Source organism: Archocentrus centrarchus, chromosome 1 (assembly GCF_007364275.1).
Source record: "Archocentrus centrarchus isolate MPI-CPG fArcCen1 chromosome 1, fArcCen1, whole genome shotgun sequence".
Taxonomy (NCBI): Eukaryota; Metazoa; Chordata; class Actinopteri; order Cichliformes; family Cichlidae; genus Archocentrus; species Archocentrus centrarchus.
Window position 1 is genome coordinate 9,172,947 of NC_044346.1, and position 16,222 is coordinate 9,189,168.

The following is a 16,222-nucleotide window of genomic DNA, read 5'->3' on the forward strand; positions in this document are numbered from 1 at the left end:
CGGCTATTTTGGATTGGTAACAGTAGTAAACACTGGTAAAGTGCTGTTATAGTAAAGTCAGCGAACAGGTGTATGAAGTTTGTTGGGCCTAGCTTGAAAAGTATGCATCTATGGTGTGAATTTGAACATCCTATCATTATTGAGTTATGGCATTCACAAGATTTTCAGAAAACTTGACCTCTGATGTTTACTTTTAGGTCAAAGTCACTGAGATTCGAACTTATGCAAGATTTCTAGTAGACGAATCTGAACATTGTAGGTCACATTGTTATCGAGTTACGGCCGATGTTAAAAGTATTTGTGCAATAGACGCTGCTGCTGACATTGCTAAAAAGGACCCACCTGAAAAAACTCTAAGAGCCTTTGCTCTGGTCTGAACCAGTGGATTAGTTTCTAAACTTGTAGCTTTTGGGGTTTTTTTTTTTTTTTTGCATTTTTGGCCACAGCGGCTTTTATGGACAGTGGAGAGAGACAGGAAATGGGGGAAAGATAAAGGGGAAGACACGCGGGCAAACTGGCAACACGCCGGGACACGAACCCGTGCCGCCCGCACCGCAACGCAGCATGTGTATGTGGTCGCCGGCTTCACCACTAAGCCACCCAGGTGCCCAACTTGTAGCTTTTGGTTTGTTTGGAAAAAACTCCAAGTGAAGCAAAATGCATCACTACAAACCACATGAGAACATCCAGTCCCCTTAATGGCTGGCTGTGTCTGGGACAGAAGCAACAAAAGAAAATACAGAAAGGAGCTGACAAATGTAGTCCTCTAAAGCAGTAGACCTCACTGCTCATCCAGGTGAGCCCGTGGCTCATTTTCCAGCTAGCTGTTACAATCTGTGTACTCCACTCATCTACGGTACTCTGCCATGCAAAGCATACCTGGCTATGGGAAAGTCACATCATTACAGTTTTATCAAAAAAGTACAACTTACACAGTTTGCAATAATTTCTTCAACACAAACATTATAGCAGAGAGCTATGACACTCAAACAAACCTAAACTGAATCTATATTTGAATCCTGCAACAGCAACAATGATGGCAGAAGTTCAATTTCACAGTTTAGAAGATACAAGATTTAAAGCCTTATTTATACCTTTATTTATACTGCACTTTTTCTGCCCCACTGATCACTGAATTCAAAGTTAATTTAGGCAATACTTCAAAATATCAGGCCAAACAGACATCCAGAACCATTCCAAGATGACAACATAGCAACAAGAGTTTTAATGATAACACAATGCAGGTGATTTTGCATTTTGTCAAGTTATTACATAATGCGGTGTTACAGGGTATAACATGGATCCTTTAATTCACTGATATCCTACACTTGAGGTTTCAGGTTAAACAAGTAAGGCCACATTGACACTGGCACAATAAAACAACATACCACTCTTACGACTTTGCTGTATCCATGTATCATTAGCAGAATACATGCCTTAAATGTCTTTTTTTTTGTCCTTAAATGTCTGATATATTATCCAGAACCTGAGGGATACGGGATTTTAACACAGATATCAATACCGATATTTGGTGAATTAAAAACACAATATATCAGATACACAAAATAAAAACAGATTTGTTATGCGTCATTATTTGAGTCCTTACTAAGATAATATGAAAGTGCAGTTAAAAAAATAAACTTGTTTTATTCTTACAACCAGTCGATTAGATTACTCGATCTGCTCGAATCAGCTGGCTGCCAACATGGAAGTTGCCAAGTGCCCTCTGGTGGACAAATTATGCAACATCAACACTCTGAAAGATGGCTGAAAAATGCTTCTCCTGACTCTTGTTTATTTATCTTTTTAAATTTTCATTTAAATGATACTGATATTTCGACACATAGCTAATATCAAATGTAATATTGCCTGGACCTTCATTGTGCAATAATTATAAAATATAAATAAACAACATATCCGAGCCACAGCCTTTAACCGTAAGTTAATCTTTTTTATATGAGGACTGTGTACAGAGCCTTAATATGACAATGTTAGAATACATTTAGCAGATATATTATTTGGGTTTTGGAATAAGTTAAAACTGGCCTTCAAATCAACCAACCACCGCCGATTGTCAGTGGAACCAACTTAATTACCTTACTAATTAAATTAAATTAAATTTACTGAACATCAAAGAATTTGTCATTATAGCTGCATTTTTTTTAAAAAAAGGAAGAAAAAAGAATCATTAACATGTTTAAAAACCAAAAGGCTAAAAATAATCAGCTCAGAATCTGTTGTTATAATTTCAATGTAATATAGCAATCTTAAATACTGTATTAGTTTTTTCTTTTTTATTTACAATTCATTTTTGCTAATGAGGCTAACAAACAGACTGCACACACATATTTTCAGAACAGCCAGACCAACTCACATAAATGCAGTGAGGCTGGCATTATTCCACCCTGGCAAAATAATAACGTTTCCTGCAATAATCCCTGCCTTCAGGAAGGTTACTGTGTTAAACTTTTGTTTTAACTGCTGCAGAATATTTTCTTACAGTGCAGAAAACCAAAAGAAGTTGAGCCATTACCTCTGTAAACATGGTAGAAAATTAACCTGGAACTATTCTTATAGTTACGCATTAGTGTCAGGGGGGAGAGTTCAAGTTTCCAAGCTTCTAAATTCTCAAAAATGAAAATATTTGTGTTATGCAATTGTGAAATGAAAACAATGCATTTCGAGAGATTTAGGATTATAGATTAATAATAATGGAAGTGTATTAACCCCCTATTTTTCAGGCTGCACTATTGCTTTTGCATATACAACCTCTTTTTGGCTATTTTAATTTTCTGCTGTCAATCCCAGAGCTGCTACAGGGTTTTTCACTGGTAGGACAATAAAAATCTATTTTAATTGGCAGGTCAAGTGATGATAACAGAGGACTTTTTCTTTAAACTATGTAATCACAGTATTTGTTATGCTTGCTACTGTCACAATAATTACCACTCGCTAACAAGCTAGCTTTAAAGCTGTAATGACATTATTGGTTATGTGCATGAACGTAAAGAGGTTACCATCAAGTCCACACCAGTGCACCCTCAACTAATACGGTATCCTTTACTTATCTGCATAACCTGTTTACTCCGTGCATTTATCTCGCTAGTTAACTATAACAGCGACATCAAACTGCAGCCAGCTGCACAGAAACAGCCTAAAAGCAGCTGAGCGGTCACATTACCTCAAACATAGTGCGAGCTCGGTGTCGGCTCTGAAGGCTGTCATAGGAAAAACAGGACGATCAATAAACGGAGATAAGTTGAAGCGTTGTCCCGGATGAGAGCAGCTGTCATAGACTAAGACTGCTCTCTGTGCTAGCTAAACTGTGTTGCGCCACCACTTTTTTTTTTTTTTCTTTTCAAACAGCGGTTCTTCTTCTACTCCGCCGCCGCCCCCCCCCTCTCTTCTTCTACGCTGAAATTGCTGCCGCTGAATTGCTGCCTCCCCGTGAATAACGTGTGCATCGCTGCAGACAGGTTACGACGACCAAATATTCCTTTCCTGCCCTCCACTTTTTCAGGCAACTTATACTAGATTATAATATTTTTATAATATTTTTATTTTCATTTTAGAGAGTTTGATTTTCTGTTACATGGCACTGAACAGGAGTGGCCCTCCAATCTCATTGTACATCCTGTATAATGACAATAAAGGCATTCTATTCTATTCTATTTTTTCAGCTGCGCCCTTCAGGGGACCATCTGCCTCCTTCTCACCCTGTCCCCATCCTCTGCATGTCCTCCTTCACTACATCCATCAACCTCTCTGGTTTTCATCTTTTTGGTAGCTTCATTTTCAACATCCTTCATCCAGTATATCCACTATCCCTCCTCTGCACATGTCCAAACCATCTCAGCCTTGCCTCTCCAACTTTGTACCCAAGCTGTTTGACTTGAGCTGTCCCTCTGATGGACTCATTTCTAATCCTCTCCATCCTGGTCATGCTCAGTGAAAATCTTAACATTTTCATCTCTGCCACCTCCAGCTCAGCCTCCTGTCTTTTTGCCAGTGCTACCATCTCCAAACCATACATCACAGCAGGTCTCACTACCATCTGGCATTCCCTTCCTTCTGTCACAAATCACCTCTGACACTCGTCTCCAGCTGCTCCACCCCGTCTGCACTTCTTCAACTCTCTTGTGCACTGTCCATTACTTTGGATGGTTCCCATGTATTTAAACTCATCCACCTTCAGTATCTCTGCTCCTCAAATCTTCACTGTTACACCTGTCTTCCTCTCATTCACACACATGTATTCTGTCTTGTTTCTACTGATTTTCATTTCTCCTCTCTCCAGAGCATGCCTCCACCTCTCCAGGCTCTCTTCCATCTGCTCATTATTCTCACTTCAGATCATAATGCCATCTGCAAATATCATAGCCCACAGAGACTCCTGCCTGACCTCATCAGTCAATCTGCCCATCACCAATAAGCAGTCACCATGAACCTGGTGGCTAAATAGATCAGTGACTGTTACACATATTAGTTGCTCCAGGTGTGTGTGAATACAGATATTTACCCTAGCTGTAATAAGGATAATCACCAAAGATAAAATTAACTGTTGGAAGAATCAGATTGTTAATTTACATATACTGGTATAAATGATTACTTACGTAGCACCATAACCCTAATCACATTCCTCCTCTTGTGTTCTTGTCATCGTTTGCTCTTTTGTTGTTTTCTTGAGTTATCTGTTTGCTGCTCCAGCTCTTCCTGGTTTCAGCAAAAGAGGAGACTGAGGGTGGAGCTGGTTTAAGTGCAGAGCTCAGTCAAATGAACTTAAGCATCTGTTGTGACCGCATGGGGGGAATGGGTTCTTCTTTGTGTTTTAACTAGTTATCGCCCCTCTGGTTTCCCCTGTGGCATTTAAAATGGTTTACTTAGTTACTATATAGGTTCAGCTGTCTCTCATTTGGGAAGGTCAGTTGGTTGAGTGCTGTTATTTTGTTAAGGATATCTTTTGCGTAACGTTTTGTTTAGTTGACCTCTTTCATGGGCCCACCAATTTCTTAAAATAGCTTATTTTCATGAGTTTATAGTTGTTTAAATCATTTCTGGTCTTTTTTGGGATACAATAAAACCCACAGCTTGGAAATTATACCTGTGCCTGTATGTCCTTTGCTGCTTGGTCCGTGACATACAGAAACATAAAAAAGTTGGAATGAGAACAATAAAAGGTTGGAAAAGCAAGTGGTACTAAAAAAAGAACATTTTACAACTAATTAGGATAATTGGCAGCAGGTCAGTAACATGACTGAGTATAAAAGAGCATCTTAGAGAAGCAGAATTTCTTTTTTTTTTTTTTTTGATCACTGCAGCTTTATTGACAATAGAGAGTGACAGGAAAGTGGGAGGAGAGATAGGAGGAAGACATGCAGTAAAGAGCGACAGGTTGGGACTCGAACCTGCGCTGCCTGCGCTTCACCTCACAGCATACATGGTCGCCTGCTCTTTCACTGAGCTACCCAGGCATGATTCTGTCATGGAAATTACTGCATGGGCTCAGGAACACATCCAGAAATCACCGTCTGAGAACACAATGTGCCATCCACAAATACAGGTTAAAGCTCTACCATGAAAGAAAGAAGCCATATGTGAACATGATCCAAAAATGTTTCTGTCTTCTCTGGGCCAAAGCTCTAAAATGGACTGAGGCAAAGTGGAAAACTGTTCTGTGGTCAGACAAATCCAAATTTGAAATCCTTTTTGGAAAACATGGACACCACATCACCCAGACTAAACAGGAGATCAAAAACCCACGCTTCCGATGGTATAGATGCCTATGATATTGGCAGCTTACACATGTGGAAAGGCACCATCACTCAAGGGATGAACCAGTGTTGTGTCTACACATAACAATCAACTCAGCAAAGAACCAATTTCAGATTGTATCTTTAGGCACTTTGTTACTGGCAGCTTGTCACAAACACATCATTTGCTCCCATTTCTTTAGTTGAATCTACATGCCAAAGATAACCCTGTTTGACAGGTATAAAATAGCATTTTTGTACCAACAAGGACATTCCTAAAGAGCTATTAGCCTCTTGGCCAGTTTTAAATGGCATATTTAGGATTTGTGTGGCTAGCAGTGGGTCACACAGATATATCTCTTGCTCCCATTCTGTGAAAAATATCAAAGATAACACAGTTTGACGGGAATAAAATAATTTTGCACCAACAAGGTAATTCCCAAAGAGCTATTAACTGATTACCTTGGCATGGTGTACAGTGTCTTATAAAACTGGAGGAAATTGGACAAATGGAGGACAAAATAAAAGTGGCAGACCTAAAAAAAAAAAATTATCTACAGCAGATGAACAACACAGGCCACAAGTTACGGTTGCAAGTCCAGCTTTACCCCAGTGGTAGTGGCACATAACTTGGTGAAAATGATAATGAGACTATCCTGAAGAAGTGTGCCAAATGTCACAATTTTGACCAGATAGCTCTGGATACTTCCATAGAATTATAGACCTTATTCGCTAGTTGATTATATTCAGTATTATTCATATTAATCTGCAAAGTAACCAGCATATTAAGGCATTAAAAGTAGTAATAGTTAAGTAAAGCAGAAGAATCAAAGCAGCATAAAATCCACTAATTACACTGTATATTCAGCTACCTTCTGCTACTGTTGTGTGTGATCCCTCAGGATGGTGCTTTAGGATAACCTATAGACTCACTGTAAACCCAGCAGGGACTCTACGAGGAGCCAGCGTACAGGTTAATGTTAACGTGACGCCTCAGGATCACACGTGCGCTGAACTTTGAACTCACGCAGCTGTTACAAAGAGCCGCACAGCTGCTGGAATGAGCTTTGACTCCTCCCGGACCTCCTCCTCGTACAGGTGAGAGCGTGACCAGTGACGACACTATCAGCTTCCACAGTGACAGGCGGGCAGTCTGGCACACGCGCGCGTGGTATCGGGGTTTCCACAGCAGGAGGAGCCTGAGAGACAGAAGTACCCGAGCTGCTGCGTGTGTGGATGCTTTGAGTTTAACTCACGAAAGGAGCCTGCAGTCTGGTTAATAGCCATGTCATCTTGCAGCCTATCACCCGTCAGAGCCCAGTCCTGAGGCGAGTAGCCACCGTAGCTTAGCCAGCTGAAACACACCAGTTAGCACTTAGGAACTTAGCAAACAGCACGTACTGTTTAGCTAAGTTAGGCTAACTAGCATATCAGCCTTAAAGCTAATGATAGCGCAGTTTGGTGCTAATGAGGGAGGTTAACTCCTGCTGTACTGAGCAGCAGCCGCTGTGGAACTAGCTCCTAGCTAACGGCTAGCTAGCTAATTATAAAGTGCAACTAACGTTCGGAGCTGTAAACGTTACCTACACGCTGTCACAGTACCTGAAACACACTGTCTGCTTTGTTTCTGGATCCAGACTTGGTAACGAGCAGCTCACCATTTGTTGTTTAGACGCTGTTTGACCCCCTCTTTGTATGCGGAAACTGACTGAATTTTAAATAGTTGTCATATTGTGCTAAACCTGTTTAGCTTCCTCTGAGTCGTTACAGAAATAGCGCTTTAATTTACTTAACGACCATCCACGCTGTGACAGTGAAAGTATTATCACGCGTGTTAAATGAGTTGTAATCATAGTTCCTCAACCACAACTAATGGTCCATACTTGTCATTACGGTTGCGTTTAAGTGCTGGAAGTGTAATTTTAGATGTGTATGTTGTTAGATTTTAGTAATCTTCTGAGTTTTCAGGTTCACTTCACCCCGAGTGTTATAAAACCTCATATTTGTCTAATCCAGTGAAAATGGCCGCTGCTTTCTGTTTTAAGTTTATACAGTGTAATGGGTTTCACATACACGTGTGTGTTTGCTCAATAAACGGGTTTAATTTCTAAATTAAGCCTGCTATTGAGCAAAAACGTTGACAAAACATAATGTGGACTTTGAGTTACACAACTTCAGTGTTTAACACATTTTCTGAAATGTTATCCAAGTTTAAGGAACTAATGAAAGCCAGTGCATTCATTTCTTTTAAAACATGCATAAATCATAAATACCATCCTATTGTTAGCCAAATTATTAGCTGTAATGTTAAAATATTTGGGCATGTGGGGTGGAAGCACTGCTTTGGCTTTTTTTTTTAATATTTTTCTGTCTGAAGCATTTAGATTGTATCCATGTCCTACCTGAGCCCTAAAATGTTATAGCTTCTGACATTAAGCCCTTCCTTATTAAACCTGTCTCCTCCCCTTCAGACTTGGAGGTGTTGCAGCAGATGGAGTTGGCTTCAGCAGATGACAGTGTGGAACCATTAATGGAGTCTCTCTTATCCGAGTCTCCCGAGTCTCAGTCGTCAGCGAACAACATCTCAGAACATGAATTTTCTTGTCATTGTTGCTATGACATCTTGGTGAACCCCACTACTCTGACCTGCGGTCATAACTTTTGTCGGCACTGTCTCGCTCTGTGGTGGGAGTCCTCGCAGAAGAATGAGTGCCCAGAGTGCCGGGAGAAATGGGCAGGCTTTCCTAAAATCAACATACTGCTGAGGTATGCTTCTCATGGAGGTGGCATATCAGTGGTTTAATGTTTGCCATTCTGGCTGCTTTATTCACTTCTCCCACAGATGCAGCTGAAAACAGACCTACTGGCAGCCTACTTTTTGGTTCCTCTGTTCCCATCATTATTTGTAATAATACCTTGAATTTGAATGTAGTTTGATTCCGCTTCAATCACTCTGAGGATGCCTCTGATTTTAATCTGCCCCATCCATTGATACATCAGCGTTCTGATCTACTAGTTTACATGCAAGTTTCAGGGCAGAAATCGATAGAATTTAAATAATTGTTTCCCTCTCAATTAAAATGGGTTTGTATCCTCTCAGCACAACAAACTACGTCAGAGTTGAGCAGTTTTAGAAAATCTACAATTGGTTTCACTTTCACTCTCATGCCCGAAACCAAGAGTCACACGACGTGTTTGGTTTTTTTTGTTTGTTTTTTTATTTTTCGCCTGAAGGAAACGAGAGCAAATATTAGACAAGTAAAGGAACCAGGAACTGAGTTGTACTGACCAATAACTTGCAGTTTATAAGAAACGCAGCTCAGACAGGTTAAAACATCTGTATGACAACAAAGGTGTAGAAATTGTTTGGCAGCCTTATTCACTTCTCACTCAGAGTTGAAAACAGACTTACTGGCAGACTCTAAGATAAAATACACTTGCATGAAACTGTGTATCATAGGCACAAAACAGTCGCTTAGTTTGGGGAACGGCCTTTATTTTTAATGTGGTTATAATGTCTGGGTTACAACAAATGGCTTTGCACGCTTTTGCTGTTTATCACTACACAGTCAGTACGTGATGCAGTTTTTGCATTTGAAAGTGAAAAACTTTTTTTTTTTTTTTTTTAACCTGCTAGGAAATGCCAAGGCTGGCAAACCAGCCATCATCTTTTCTGCTCTCTGTAAGGGCACATGCTTTGAATACTTGTTTGTGGCACACACTATTCTTTATTGGCTTTTAATAAAATGGTTCACACTGTAAAAAGAGGGTGGTTGAGGGTTTACGTTTTTGGTGCACAGTAATCCCTCACCTGTCGTGGGGTTTACGTTCCTGAGAACCCCACGATAGGTGAAAATCTGCGAGGTAACAGCGTGTGTGTGTGTGTGTGTATATATGCTTTATAAACCCTTCCCACACTCCTATAAACCTTTTTCATGCTCTTACTACAACTTGAATGATGATGAAGATGATGAATAATCTAGCTGAGCAATGCTGATTGCGATGAAGGTGGTGCAGTATCTTAACCCTCGGATCACTCACAGTTGTAATGTCTATTTCTGCTGAAGGCGTGACTTATCTCTTTGTCGGAGTTATGAACATAGTTATGGGGTGTTACAGAAATGCCTAAATACTGCAAAATCCCGCAATAGTGAAAATTCCGAAACAGAGTTATTAATATTTAAAAAAATAAAATCTGCAATACAGTGAAGTATCTTCTCTGTTCTTGTCTGACATAAGTAGCTAACTAATTTGAGCTACAGTACCACAAGTCAACTAAAGGGTAAAAGTAGAAAATTTTCAGACTTTGCTTACTTGTAGAAAAACTGTTCAGTAAGACTTTTTTTTTTTTTTTTTTTTTTTTTGTCTTGTCAGTTCCCATGATTATTGATGATACCTTGAATTTGAATGTAGTTTGATTCTGCTTGAATCACACTGAGGGTGCCCCCGGTTCCCTGAATTTGTCAAAAATGACTCTTTGCATACTTTACCATCTACATTTACATAGATTATTCTCAGTTGCTGAGAAACCTCAGTGACCTTTTTGTTGTAGTGATTATTGCTAATAATACCGCTGATATTAAATTTTATCTTTTTTTTTTGGACGACCCCCCCCCCCCCCCCCTTTTTTTTTTTTTAACTTTATTTATTATAACTTTGTGTATGTATGTGTGTGTGTGTGTTCATATGTGTATGTATATAAAATTTCTTCTTTTTCTTCTTAGGGATGCAACTGAAAAACTTTTTGGTGACGTCTTACAGCGGAGGAGAGCAGAAATCCAGGCCAACCCCAAAATCTCCCGGAGCTTGTTTGCCTTCCAGAGGTACTTTGGTTCTCAAATACAAGCCATTTTGGTATCAATTAAACCCACACTTAGCCATTAAACCAGCATTTCACACTCAGTCCTACAACGGACAGGCTAAAATTGATTCATTGATATATATGTTTTTCTTGCTGATGTCAAAGCCTGCTTCAAAGAAAGTACCAACAAGCTTGCTCAGTCCAGAGGCTCAAACTTAGCCCTGAGAGCGCCTGGGGTGCGGTGTGGCTACCCAGTACTTGAAATGCAGCACTGTTTGACTGACAGCTAAGGCCCTCATGAGCTTTAAGCTCAAAACTGTCCCTTTGCCATCATGACCTTATCTTTGCCAACGTGCCTGATGTCTGTCTGATGTTCACATGTATCTGTTTTCAGTTCTGACTGAAACGGGGCCTGCTTTACAAAACATGTCCTTGGTTTCTCTTCCTCATCTTAGATATGGCGACAACTTGGGTAGAGCCAGGCCAAACCAGCACAAAGGAGCAGGCTTCTTCTTCTCTGGAGTCCTAACAGCACTCTCATGTGTGGCTGTAAGTACATAAATACAGGTTAGAAATGCTCCACTGCAGTAACATAACTTGATCAATAGTGAGCCTCAAGTTTCCTGCATTGGTACCAAGCTACCATTTTGACCCACCTGTTGGCTCCCATTGACAAAGCTTCTGGATTGCTTTGGCAACAGCAAAGATGAGTTGCTCTTTTAATTAAGTCATGTCGATTTCATAGACAGTTTAAAAAAAAAAAAAACAAAACAAAACAGAAAAAACTAGACATAGCTACTGAGTCTGCTAGGATCCCTTTGGGTTTGAGTGACGTATATTTCATCAGATGGTGAGTGTGAGGATCTGTGGGGATGTCGATTTGCCTGCCAGCCATCCATTTTCTTCCGCTTGTCCTTTACAGGGTCACGGGGGGCTGGAGCCTGTCCCAGCTATCATAGGGCAAAAGGCAGGGTGCACCTTGTGCAGTTTGCTAGCCTGTTGCAAGGATAACATGGAAAGACAGACAACCATTCACACCTATGGGCAACTTAGAATCACAATTAAGCTAGCCCAACTAAGTGCATGTCTTTGGACTGTGGGAGGAAACTGGAGTATCCAGAGAAAACCCACGCAGATGTGGACAAGGTGGATTTAAACCTAGGATGTTCTTGCTCTGAGGCAGGAACGCTAACAACCATGCTACTGTGTTGTCAGAGGGCAGTATAGAGGAACATTACCCTCTCCTTTGCTCTGTAACCTCAGTAAATGCTTGTGTTTCTGATGAGTTTATGGGTTCAGTTATTAGAAGTTACACTGAATATAACATAAGTCAAAAAGAAAGATGAAGCACAGCAGGCTGCCTTGTGTATGAGTCTTGACCTTACATGCTGGAACTCCTGTGAGTTTTAGGTTGTATCTTTTTAACCAAGGCATCAGTATTGTGTAATATTTTAACCTTACCTCAGTGACTGCCACGTGGCAGAAAATTAGTGTGTATGCTGGTGGGAACATGTAAATAGATTACAACATGGTTCTGTTTTTGACTGCAGTTCATGGATATGATTAATGGGTCTTTTCAGGTGAACTGAATGTTGTCCTTTGCGCAAAGCCTCAGTTTATTTTGGATGCTCTGGGTTTTCTGTTGTGGAACTAAAGAGAGGGGCCAGTCGAGTGTCCGGTTCAAGTTAAACAAGTGTGGTGATGATGGATTATTACTGCAAGATGAAGTAATGGTTGAATCTGAGCTGTAAGAATCCACATTATCAGTTTGGGACCAGTTTGGCTTCTGGAGCATTCTAAGCATAACGTAGACCTTACTTACTATTTGCTCCTAACCAACAGCAGTTTTGTGGACTAACTCTAGTCTTTGTATCCAAATACAAGTATTGCATTCTGCTGCAATACAAGACAAACAGGGTTTCACTGTAACTTCTTTGATAATGTCTACGTGTTTCCAGGTGGTGGTGTTGGTGTATCACTGGAGCAGCGGTCCGGTGGAACAGCACGATGTGTTGATTACCAAGGCCGTGTCTCACTGGACACCTGAGGAGGTTGTGTCCTGGCTCGAAAACCTGGGGCCCTGGGCCCAGCTGTACAGAGGACCCTTCCAGCAGGAGAACGTCAATGGAAGGTAAATGGAAAAAATTATTTTTAATCAAATGTGGGGACACTGTAAAATTTGGCGCGTCATGTTAGTCACATGATATGGTGTTAATTTGTTTGGTTCAGACTCCTGTTGATGCTGGGGGAAGAAGAATTGTTGAAGTCTCCTTACAACATTGAAAATCCGGCTCACAGACGAGTTATACTGACTGAACTGGAAAGAGTTAAAGCCCTGGGGGTCAAACCGCCACAGAACCTGTGGGAATACAAGGCAAGCACCTGCTTATTCAACAAATCTCTGCATCAAATTCTCCTAATGAAGTTTACTTCACCTGCTGATGTTCTGTATTAGCATCTTTACAAGTTTTTGCTTGTAAAGCAACTCATACTATGATCTCCTAATCTGTTCTTTGCTTGTTGTTAAATGAAGATTTTTAGGAACCTGTTTCCCGTTAGGATTTTTCATGTTTACCTCCAAAATGAAATAACTGTCCACTTCCTGTTTCTGTCATTCTGTCAGGCGGCTAATGTGGGGAAGTCTCTGTTCTTGCTGTACGCTCTGAAGCGCTCCCCTCGTCTCACAATCTTTTATTTGTATTTATTTGACTACTCTGAGACCTTCCTGCCCTTCCTGCACACCTGTTGTCCGGCCGTCACGGATGTCGATCAGTCAGTGGAGAGCAGATTCCTCAACATGCAGGTAAAAGCCAGATGAGCTTTCCACTTACATGACACTAAATGCAGTGTAAGGAACTGAAAATGAAAACACTGGATACATTGATTTGCAAATTATGTTGTGATTTCTTCTGGTAATAAGACAATACCATGAGCACCAAGATCTTCAGACCTCCTCTTAACTTTCAACTTTTTTGCTCCATGTACGATAAAAGGTGGATCCCAGTTGGCAACAATGGGCAGAGTTTCTTGTGAAATACTGCCTGCTTCCATACCAGCTGATTGCAGAATTTGCTTGGGAGTGGTTGGCCGTTCACTACTGGACATCCCGCTTCATTATTGTCAACGCCGTGCTGCTGTCGGTCCTTGAAGGTTGTGCCCTGTGGAGGCTCTGGGCGCGAGCCAGGATCAGGTAAACATTGGGAGGGTTGGGTGACTTCTGTTGTTTAAAATGCTCGATAAGTGAACATGAAGTGTAAGTATAGTAAAAGCTGTAGGTTTGTTTTTTAAATCCAAAATAATTTGATGTGGCTGTCTCCCTCACTGTTACATACAGTAAAGGTCTTATAGCTGACAGGGGTGCAGTTCTACAGCAGAGGGGCCAAAAAATGCTGTGAAGGGCCAGTCGAGTATTAAATGAATAAAATAGTTGATCAAATCCAGAGCAGATTTGTTGACAATATGCATTTGATACAAAAGTGAAATGAAGTAGAAAAACATGCAGTTCATCCTGCTGAAGGAGAACATGCTTCAACATGTCTTACAATTCTGTGCAACCCATTTCATTAATGTCATATTTTCTGCATTTTGTGTGTGTGTGTGTGTGTGTGTGTGTGTGTGTGTGGGCAGTATAAAAGGTGGACGTCACCCATTGGTTAGTGAAAACCCATTTTGAGCCTTTGTCTTGTTGCAGCCAGAGGGGTTGCCCCCTGCTGGCCATTAGACAGGTTTGCTATTTGATCCAGAACCTGTCCATCTTTTATGCTGTCTGTAAATTACATGAAACTGGATTTAGCATCTCCTGTGCAGGATTTGTGTGGTAATAGCTCTATATGAATTTATGGGCTATTGAGCCTCTTTAGTCTTTTTTTTTTTTTTTTTTTTTTGAATATATCACACTTACTTGTTCCTCTCTCTCTCTGTAGGACTCTGCCACATATGATGTGGAACCACTTGTGGAAAATGCTAACTCAGGGATTTGTATTTGCCCTTCTGTGGCCTTTTGTCCCGCAATTTGTGTGCAACTGCCTCTTCTACTGGGCGCTCTACTTCAGTCCCATCATTAATATCGACCTGGTGGTGCAGCAGTTAATACATCCCGAAACTGCACCATTGTGACAAACTGCATGAAGTCGGTGCCCAATTAATGTGGGACAGAATAAATAAAATAATCTGAAGTCCAGTTGAAGAGAAATGTTTATTTTTAGCAGTAAACTCATTCAAGACTGGCTTTGTCTAAGGTTGGGGAATTTTTCTCACTTCTTGACCTGCCTCTCTCTCTGCTGGATGGTTGCCATGTTGAACAATAGAGACACCAAATGACTGCAGGAGAAACAAGAACCAATGAGATGAGAAACGAGTCATGGTGTTTGACTTGGATTAATCGCTGCAGTGATCTTTTTGCATCCACAGTGCATTCACAAACCACGATGCCTAAATGGTCCAGGGACGGTAATCCAAATAAGATGCTAAACACTGGCGGCGGTAAAGCTTGGGCTCATGAGGAGTGGCCGAAGGCTTTGTAGCCCTGGGATGGCTGTAGTCAAATGGAACGTGAGGGCTTTATTTTTTATTTTATTGAACATCTGTTATCAAATGTCATTCTGGCACATAATCCACATTGAGAAAAATGACCTTGGGCTGCTTCACAAGTACCCATCTAAGATCTGAAGCCGCATAGTTGCATATAAATCACTGCATAAATTCTGATGCATTTCTTGCATTTTTCACTGTGATTGTGATCTCAGTGCTGCAGAGAGTCTGAAGGTCATCCTGTGATGTTTAGTAACGTGGCTGAAAAGTGTCACATCGGGGTTTGTAGTTCAGCAGTCTGTTAGGACGCCTTTCCAAGTGCAAACTGACAGTTCAGTGAAGCTGTTCTCTCAAGTTTGTTCCAGCACTCGCCTTCACAACATATGTGATGCTTAGATTTGAAATGTTAATGTTTTTAAAATTTAAGTAGCTAATACAGATTTTTACTTTTTTATCATTTTTAAGGAGAACCTGTTTTTATTTGCTGACAGATGTTGTGTTGCACTTAAAAAATTTTTTTAATTCAAGTTGTTCAGTGTGTTTCCATTTCATGGGTGGACGAAGCAATCAAAGATTAGGTTCTTTAACACTGTTCATTTGCACTGAAAAAAATCCTACACTGTGATTATCATTTTTTTTTTCTATGTTCTTGAATGACACTGACAAATAAAGATTTATATATAACATTATCCTGTTTGTTTTTCGTCATAATGCAGAAAAATGTCCGGGCAGTTTAATTCTTGTGAATATAATCATAGTTTGGGGAGATTATAAGCTGAATTCAGTAAATTCAATTCAATTTTATTTATATAGCGCCAAATCACAACAGTCACCTCAAGGCGCTTTGTATTGTGGGTAAAGACCCTACAATAATACAGAGAAAACCCAACAGTCAAAACAACCCCCTATGAGCAGCGCTTGGTGACAGTAGGAAGGAAAAACTCCCTTTTAACAGGAAGAATCCTCCAGCAGAACCAGGCTCAGGGAGGGGCAGTCATCTGCCGCGACCGGTTGGGCTGAGGGGAGAGAAAGACATGCTGTGGAAGAGAGCCAGAGATTAATATCAATTAATGATTTTAATGCAAAGTGGAGTATAAATAAGGTGAATGAGAAGAAACAGTGCATTATGTGAACCCCCCAG

The 16,222-nt window shown here is 40.5% G+C and overlaps 2 protein-coding genes across 8 annotated transcripts in view; one reads left to right on the top strand and one right to left on the bottom strand.

The window, feature by feature from the left end:
• LOC115782573 (zinc finger protein 658B-like) overlaps positions 1 to 7,549 on the bottom strand; it is a 20,260-nt gene extending 12,711 nt beyond the window's left edge. Inside the window, exon 1 of one of the 4 annotated variants that reach the window (XM_030732828.1) lies at positions 7,353 to 7,549. Coding sequence is in view for 2 of the 4 variants with exons in the window: in XM_030732820.1 (XP_030588680.1) it covers positions 3,182 to 3,190 (9 nt within the window). In the remaining 2 variants the exon portion in view is untranslated. Of the gene's footprint in view, positions 1 to 3,181; positions 3,347 to 6,622; positions 6,737 to 7,352 lie in introns of those variants that run through there. The other 3 variants (XM_030732837.1, XM_030732820.1, XM_030732812.1) reach the window with 3 other exon arrangements.
• Positions 6,769 to 15,756, top strand: LOC115782657 (bifunctional apoptosis regulator). 4 transcript variants are annotated; one of them, XM_030732980.1, is made up of 10 exons: positions 6,856 to 7,078; positions 8,222 to 8,516; positions 10,475 to 10,573; positions 11,007 to 11,100; positions 12,510 to 12,682; positions 12,781 to 12,925; positions 13,175 to 13,354; positions 13,545 to 13,741; positions 14,475 to 14,687; positions 14,767 to 15,756. In XM_030732980.1, exons 2-9 carry the CDS (start codon positions 8,242 to 8,244, stop codon positions 14,665 to 14,667), a joined length of 1,356 nt encoding a protein of 451 aa, XP_030588840.1. In that variant the 5' UTR covers positions 6,856 to 7,078; positions 8,222 to 8,241; the 3' UTR covers positions 14,668 to 14,687; positions 14,767 to 15,756. The 4 variants fall into 4 exon arrangements, with proteins under 4 accessions (XP_030588856.1, XP_030588840.1, XP_030588846.1 ...); XM_030732986.1 differs by having other exon boundaries at positions 6,894 to 6,979; positions 7,052 to 7,078; positions 14,475 to 15,756; XM_030732996.1 differs by lacking the exon at positions 6,856 to 7,078 and adding an exon at positions 6,769 to 6,848 and having other exon boundaries at positions 14,475 to 15,756.
• The last annotated feature ends 466 nt before the right edge of the window (positions 15,757 to 16,222 follow it).